Here is an 8,774-nt window from a genome sequence, read left to right as displayed (position 1 = left end):
CATTTTTGGCCATAACTCAAGAATTCACTCACTGATTGTGACACAATTAAACACAAATGTTTATAAGGATAAAATGAAGTAAGGGCATGTTATATATGTTCTGATCTGTTTCTGAAAGAGACTGCAGGAGGTGATGTGATCCGTCATGACTGATGATGATGAAGTCCAGATCCCAGTTTGTGTGACTGTCCTCAAAACTGCCACGTGTCATTCAGCATGAATGCACTGAGCTGCACTGATTCACCAGAATAGAGCTAATGATAAGTGTTAGCTGCTGGCTCTGCACAGACAGTAACATCCTAAAACACATACAGATTCTTTTCACAGGAAACTGAAAAAAACCTCTTTGCTCTCAAATTGAATTATTAATGCACAGAATTAACCATAACATAACTTTAACAACAATTACCATGTTTAATGAATCAAAGGGAAACAGGAGTGTTGTCTGAGATTTTGTCAAGACTTCAAATTACCAATTTGTGTGCACAACTGATTCATTTGAGAATACAATTACTTAATCTCAGAGCACAAATCAGAGGTTTGTACAGTCAGTTTATTAATCTGAGACAGCAGTTTATCGACTCCTGCCGGGCTCCATGCTAATCCCCTGTTGTGATTCTATCTAATGAGATTTCTGTGGTTAGTATACTGGCTCACTGATCTGCATGAAGAAAATCTTTTGTATCTCATTCATACGTTTTCTTTCCCTCTTCCTCCAGGTCCCACGGAGGCTCCTCATTGGACGAGGGTCGCATTCCTCGGCGTCACGCCTCCATCCACGCCTCGATGGACTCCACTCGATCCAAGCAGCTGCTCAGCCAGTGGAAGAATAAGAACGACAACAGGAAGCTGTCCCTGCAGGTGATGGATGGAATAAGACCAGCCTCCTCCTCTTCTCCCCAGAGGAACATGGAGCTGCGCTGCTCCTCCGAACCGTCCGCCATGGGCTTGGAGGCGGAGCTCCGCGGTGGAATTCACCCGCCTTCAATGAGTGCCCAGGAAGCAGAGCTGCGTGCTGGGGCCCACATCCCGGCTCAATACATGAAGCTAGCAGCTAGCTCTGTTCCTATGGCCAATCATAATCACATGGCTCATAATGGCAGCACTGGATTAGCTGGCGGGGCCAGAGTGTCTATCCAATCCCGGCCAGGATCCTCCCAGCTGGTTCATATCCCTGAGGAGGAGAACCCCACCAGCAAGGACCAGGAGAGTGAGTCAGAGGACAGCATTATGGACGGGGGTGGGTCAGTGAGGGAGAAGTGGCTGAGAGTGGCTGAGAAGACCACCATCCCCTGCAGACCCCTCAGTGCTGGAGGACAGCCGCGGCTCATGCAGGTTCATCTTTCTCTTTCTTTACCCACTTAAAGTCACACAGCCCTAGGACAGCGCCTTGAGGAAGCCCTGTGATTGATCCGGTGGTTCACTGTGTCAGAAGAAAGAGAACAGAGGACAGAGGACAGGGAGTTTATTTAGACCAGTACAACAATCTTAACTGACGGTTGCTATTTGTGGAGCCTTTAACCACAGTCCACAACCTTCATCAGCTGATGGAGTTTACTCAGTTGTCTGAGACTGAGACTCCAGAGCTGACACCAAAACTAGAGCGTACAGAGCATATTCAAGCACAGTTATTCGTTTAGGTGTTTTTCTCCCATAATGCATAGTGAAGGTAAACGACCCCAATGTACAGTGTGGTTCACATGTGTTTGTAATGTATTTGTTATATTGTTGTTATTAGAGATGCAATAATTTTGATGTTCTTGGGTTTTCTTGGCAGTTTTCATCGTGTTTCCGGTTCAGTGTTAGTGTCACAAAAAACTAGCGTCCTAGAAATGTGGTCCTGAAAGTCCTGAAACTGCAACCAGCCACTCGACTGATTGGCCAGTCACACTAACAACTGGCCTTTTCTGATCAATAGCCAATCGATCAGTGCATCTCTAGTTCTTCTACATGTTTTTTTTCCTGTGAACACAGAAGTTTATTTTGAAAAACATTGAATCTATGTAACAAAGGTAAAGTGCAGTAAAAAGGAGTAGACATCAGAAAGTGTAAGACAGCTCAGTGACGAGGACGAACAGGGAGAGTAGGTTATATCAGGAGTTTAGCTCTAGTCCAGAGGCAGCGAGGTTTGTTAAGGGATTTAAATGTCTAATAATTTTGAGCTTATTTTCTGTATGTGCTAACTTTCTGATGATAAAACACAGTTTAATGTATTTTTCCTTCTGTTTATTTAATTTCTGTTTCACTCTTACGTCGGTGTGTCAGACCGTCAGTCCAGGCTGTTTTTGACTGGAACACTGCAGCGATAAAAAATGATTTGAAAAGACTTTAATGCTTTGAGTGTTCTCATAAGGGTGGAAGACCCACAGACTAAACATGAAGCTAAACTCCACTCAGAGTGAAGAAAAGAGTCGTGGTTGTAGCTGAGGAAACACTTAGTGACTCTTTCACACTGACATGGAGGGAAAACTGCAGGATAATAGAAAACAGAATTGTGCTTGAATTATTATTGCAGAGGCATGAATTATACACAAGTTGTATTTGATTGATTAATCAAATACAACTTACGGCACTGATTCATCAGTACTTGCATGTAGATGTGAATGGATCCTCGTATGAACTAACGTTACTGGCATTTCCCTCGTCTGACTGACAGGAAGTGATGCGCTACCTAACAGGATGTGATGTGCTTAAACTAACTTTATCCAACATTTTATAAACCTACAATACAATACAATACAATACAAAGGCATTGCAAAGCAGTAAAGAACTTCACAGAATTACAATTTCTAGACAGCACAATGCTCAAACCAGAAACAGAAATGCATTCAAATCTGTGTAGCAGCGTAACACAGCACTGAGTAAGATCTTAAAAAGGCGTTTACATGGCTACATGAATGGACACATGGACTTGCTAGCTTTTTTTTTTTTTGAAGTGGTGCAAGAAAACCAGGAGCTTTTAGTATCTCAAAATGTTACCAGATCTTTGAACTCTTTCAACAGTTAGTCATGTGATACGAGCAGGAAGTTATTACAATCACTGTAAAATTGTTTCATTTCAATACAGGTGATGTGTTTTGTGGACTGATAGTGATTTAGCAATGCTCACATGTTCCAGTTTTTCTCCTCTTCCAGGTTATAGCCTTATCCAAACAGCAGGGTCTGCTTTACTCCCCCCGCTCGGAGGACGGCGGCAGCACTGTCAGCTGCACTGGATCCATCAGATACCGAGCCCTGATGGACCAGGACCCATCGCCACCCGCTTCCACCACCGGAGCTGTGGGAGGAGGTCTGTATTACTAACAGGGATATATACTGAATAAGATCCATGTAGTATATGTACATACACAGATAAAGACCCCTCTGATGAAATCCAAGTTTTTAACCTTGTTAACGTCCATATGATGTTTGTATATACGATACAAGATGAGTGAAATGTGTTTCCAGAGTGTGTTTTTCCTGTGATTTTCCCAGAATCAGATAACTGATGGATATATGTTTTACTCTGTGCCTCCAGCTCTGTTCCACATGTAGGAGTATTTATTTAAGCTTCACACAAAGACTGGAAGTTGGAAAAGAAGCTGTTTTAGTTCTATACTTTGTTCCCAGCATTAGACTCAGTGACTCTGCTGCTTAGTGGCACATCATGGAAGATGATTATTGTCAGTTCACAAGATAATTAGTCATTGGTCTTTGTTCTTTCAGGAGGAGGTTTGGAGAGAACTGGCAGTATAGTCCGTGTTGAAGCCCACCCAGAGTCCAGATCCAACAAGCCAGTGGTGAAACCTCCCAGCACTGACGGCAGTGGCTCCTGGCGATGGAAACCTCCGGAGCAACGACCGTCTCTGCGACAGTCGGCCTTCACCCTCAACGACCTGAACAGACACACGGACAGCTGTGATTCGCTGAGGGATGGGGGGTCAGTGGATGGACGGAGGAGTGTGACAGGGACTGAAACTGAGAGTGAAGGGGGAGGAGATGGAGGGATGGGAGGAATGGGGGGAGGAGGAGGTGTATATACAAACCACCCACATGTTGTACACCCTGTGCACCCCTTACATCCAAATAACCCCAACAACTTCCAGCACCCCAACTTTTATCCCAACAACCCCAATATCCCCAACTTTAACAACGCTCACCCCAACTATAACCCCATTTCAAGCAACTCCAACATGCCATTCACCCCCACTGCCACCTTTGCCCCTCCTTTCCACCCCCACCCTCAGGCGATCACCACGATCAGGGTCACCCCGGTGGAAGGGACAGCTGCCAGCAGCGACGGCGGCTCCGACTGCCAGTCTGTGGCGTCGTCAAGCCGGGAGTCCACCCTGAGGAGGAAGAGCGGCTCCAACATGGTACACATCCCCGATCGAGGGCCCACACCGGACCTCCATAACAACCACCGCATCTGTGACGACAGCAACCTCGACAACGAGAGCAGCAGCCGCTTCCATGAAAACCTGAGAAATTTTCAAGAACACCCCATCCACCCCAGCCACCCCAACCACCCCAACAGGCAGCTGCAGGGGATGTATGGCCGTCCCGGCCCTACCCCTCCCCCTACCTTACCCCGCCCCATCCTGACTCACACTCCACCTCCTACTCTGGGGTTGGCCTATAAAGAATGACACGCTCCGTACTGAGTTCATCGATCTACACCCATGATAACACCCATGATAAAAATTTGTCCTACTCGACCAATACAAAACAATGCAGTGGAGAAGTCTGGACTGGAAATTGTGTTAAAGCTGTTCCCCACCCAGGGTCGGCCAAAAACTCCTTAGTCCCACCCACAACCTCTCACCTAGCCAGTCAGAGCGCTCTAAATGGCCAACTGTGTTCCTGCCAGCTCTCCAGCTGGTTTAGTACCAAACTGAATAAGTGTTGTGTCTTGCTAGGAGATGTACTGTAGGCTTATAAAAACCTATGGCAATAGGTCAAGATCCACTTTGGTTCACAAGCCATAGAAAGTACAAACACAATTAGTCCAGCAGGGCAATAAGAAAGGACTATAGTCCAGGAGCGAGTTTGATTCAACATTTTTCCTGTTTTTTTATTTATTTATTTATTTATGTTGGACTGCTGGATAAAGCAGCAGACAGTTTTTTGTATATGTAAAAAATCGAGTGCCCTTCTTCACGGGCACGAGGATAACGGGCTAAATAAACTGCTGATCCTTTGACACGCTCAGAAGTGGAGACTCCAGCCTCCTCAGTCTGCCCCTCAGCTCCCTGCCAGTGAGGATGGATTCAGCTTAATGACTGTGCTCCCCTTCTCCTCTGACCCCAGGTCAGCCACGAACGGGATTACATTTCTATCACTAACATTCTACATATATTCTCAGCTCTCATCCTGTTGTCCAACACAGGTAACGTATTGTTATATAAACTTTTCTAGTGTAACCACATGCCATTAGATGGAAACTGCATTCAAAGCCCATAACTGTGCTGTGTTTGTACATATGAGAGTGGAAATGAAACCCACAGTCTTAATTGTGTCTGGGCTATAAGGGGCAATAACAGTATCTCTTATTTTCATGGTGGTAATGTGTTTGTGTTGGGACATACATTGTGCTTCAATATGCTACAACAAGCGCTCTATTTCTAACATGCTGTGTTTTAATGATGTGCAGTAATCCAATGATCCTTACTGTTTAGTAGCTGTACTGTACACTGACACATGCAGCATGTGAGTCATATGAAAGTTTTCGGTTTATTTCACCAGCTCATCTTGTCTCACAGAAGTATGGGTGTAATTCTGACGCAGTATTCAGGCCACTGTTGAGAAAAAATCGAATCTAATATTTCAGGAATACAGTTGAGATATTTTGAGAAAAAAAAATTGCTGTTATCAGGTAAAGCAGCTGAACAAGTTCATATTATTTGATGAGAATAGTTGCAACATTACAAAAAGGGCAAAATATTAGATCATAAAATGTTTTTTATCAATAAAGGTAAAATATTACAGCTGTTTGCCTGATATGTGATAGACTGGTGACCCGTGCATCACCTGTAACCTGCCTGTCGCCAAACGTCAGAGCTTGGTTCCAGCTACTCGAAGCATATGGCATGGAAGTATGGAAGGACAATATTACAAGAATATAGACATCATTTTACACAGTACACAGAGAAAGTTTCCATTTTGAAGAAGGAAAAATATGAAACAAATAACAGATAGTAAAGTGTAATTTTTACAATACAGTACACTATTATATGTTCAAAAAGTAATAAGTTAAATATTACAAGAATAAAGTGTAATTTTACAAGAATTTATAATGCAATAGCTTTTCTTTATTTGTGTGATTTAAGGAAGGAAGGAAGCATCACATCTTTCCAAAAAGATGCTATAATATTACAGATAATATAATCTTACAAGAAAAAAGTCAAAGCGTCGCAAGAAAAAAGAATTAAGTTATAGTTAAGAAAGAAAGTCATCCCATTTCAAGAAAAAATCATTATGAAAAAACAGTATTTCAAGAAATGCTAGAAATGTTTTGAGAACAACAAAATGTTCAGTCTAGTATCTTTATTTTTTCTAAATTCTCTGATAATAAGATGCATATTTTTATCATCTGCTCCTCAATGACCCTCACATATTTAAGGTTAGGAACCAGAAGTCGGTTCAAAATCGGAAGCAGTTCCAAAATGAAAAGAACGAGGTACCCATAAAAAAATAATCAGTTAGGTTAATAAAGTGCTCTATATTCTATATCTATTAAATACTTTTAATCCACATGTCTATGGAACATACATTTTTATTGTAGTAAATTATAGTAAATAAATACTATTTACTTTTTAAATGTTCAGTTAATACTTAAAAGTAAAGATATTTTTGTTATGTACAAATTTGAACTATTTTTTTTTTTACTTTTTGGAATCAAAAACGGGGAATTGATAAGAACCAGAATCATAATCAATAAAATTTAAGTAGTTTGAAGTATTCTTTATTCAGTCATTACACGATACAGTAAATATAAACAATATAAACAGCAAAAAAAACAAATGCAACAGTCTATGTATTCATTAGTGATTGAACAGGCTCAGGCCTCCTACATTCTTATCAATTTAAGCTGCCCAGCAAAAAAGAAAAGAAAAATTCTGTAAACCACTCCTTTGAAAACCAAAAGCAAGTTACACTTTTTAAAAGTTAAATTTAAATTCAAACAATATCCAACTCTACACCTATTCACTACAAGAGAATGTTGATATAAAATATTAATAATTTTACATTTTCTATGACACAATCTTACTTTTTTTCAACTTAATTTTTATAACATTGTGACTTGTTAGATTTCAACTCTACTTGAATGTTACAGTTTCATGAAATTACAACTTAATTCATGTACGATTATAACTTTTTCCTTGTATAATAATTCTTCTTATAATGATTGATTAGAGTGATTCTTTTTTTTCTCAATTTATCTTCAAAATCATTTTCTCCATTAACAGTGGCTCTAATGCTTTTACACTCCACTGTACTGTCGTAAAATCCCCACTACCTTTGCTATAGTAGTATTTTGCATGTTTGGTTGAATTCATCAGGTATTAAACATTCTTACATTTCCACTCCAGTGATGTTGGAGGAGAAAAAAAAATCTAAGATCTTTATAATTGACCAATTATCAGACACAACACAGCATATGGACTCTTCAGCAGACATTATTTCTCCTTTTCTTAGCCCAGTGTTTACATTCTTTCTTTAACTTAGTGCCCAAGTGCCATCAGAAGAGAAGTCATGTGGCTGTGGGCTAGTCACATACATATACTGTTAACGCAGACTTTCAGAAAGCTGCCTGAGAACACGACGATCCTCACGTTCGGATCACGTAGAATTTAATGAAGCACAATTATTGCAGCTAAATGACGGTGCCCAGATCATAACACAACACGGTCGATATTATGGCTGTTGCTGTGTACGAGCGCCCACTTCTGGTCAGATGTCGCTTTGCTTATTGCAGTTGTAGGTGCAGAGCTGGAGATGATGATGATGCTGCTAATTGCCTTGTAAAGCTACCAGTATGTTGAGGTGTTTTCATTCTAACATTTATTATAGGGAGTTCAGTATTTTAATGAAACAGGCTGATATATCAAGAGAATATGGTTGAATGTGACAAATGATTTTTAATTTCTCTCAACCCTTTTACATGTGTTGGTATTTGTTTTTCTACCGAACAATGAAGAGTGGACATGGTTAAATAAGATGGAGGAAGGAAGTACCGCTATTTGTTAACCAGGAACATGGACTGTGTCTGACGAACAGGATTCAAGAAGGTTTCTGTGCATGTTCTGGTTCTGTGCTGTGAATGTCAGCAGGATGTTTGTAGAGAAGAGGCAGTAGGTGGAGTGAATGTGCAATGGTGTGACGCTGTGGAGGGTTACCTGTTAATGAGTGTTGCAGGAATGAGTCCTAAAACCCGTAAATGAGTTAGCAGTTTGCACTCCCGGTTCCCTCATCCCAAAGTCTGTGGGTTTTATTGATTCTAGCAGGAAAGTCACTTCAATTCAAGGACCAGCTGTGGTTTTATTTGTACAAGGTTTATGTATGTCACTAAGGACAATCCATTGTGCTTGTCCAGTCTAACAAATACCTGAATATCAAATAACAGTCTATGTGGGACCAGTGCTGAATGTTCAACAACCCTTCAGCTAGGACAGAGCAATTCATAATTTTCTAAGCAACAATGTCGTTTGACTCTATGCCCCAGTCGGACAACCACATCAGGACCTCTACGGGCCTCCACCAGAGTTTCCTCCCTGCCCAGGCATAGTTCATCA

General features: G+C 41.3%; 1 protein-coding gene across 1 annotated transcript in view; it reads left to right on the top strand.

Annotated features, from left to right (window-relative positions):
* The window catches only part of plppr4a (phospholipid phosphatase related 4a), a 40,414-nt gene extending 34,218 nt beyond the window's left edge, over positions 1 to 6,196 (top strand). The window contains 4 exon segments of the mRNA XM_087171800.1: positions 720 to 1,403; positions 1,778 to 1,785; positions 3,119 to 3,330; positions 3,684 to 6,196. Of these exon segments, the coding sequence (XP_087027926.1) occupies positions 720 to 1,403; positions 1,778 to 1,785; positions 3,119 to 3,330; positions 3,684 to 4,628 (1,849 nt within the window). The 3' untranslated portion in view covers positions 4,629 to 6,196.
* The last annotated feature ends 2,578 nt before the right edge of the window (positions 6,197 to 8,774 follow it).

Source organism: Seriola lalandi, unplaced genomic scaffold (genome assembly GCF_002814215.2).
Source record: "Seriola lalandi dorsalis isolate HSWRI2012SDOR001 ecotype SW California unplaced genomic scaffold, Sedor1 jcf7180002054981, whole genome shotgun sequence".
Classification (NCBI taxonomy): Eukaryota; Metazoa; Chordata; class Actinopteri; order Carangiformes; family Carangidae; genus Seriola; species Seriola lalandi.
Note: the sequence above shows the minus strand (reverse complement) of the source record. Positions and strands in the feature narration are given on the sequence as shown.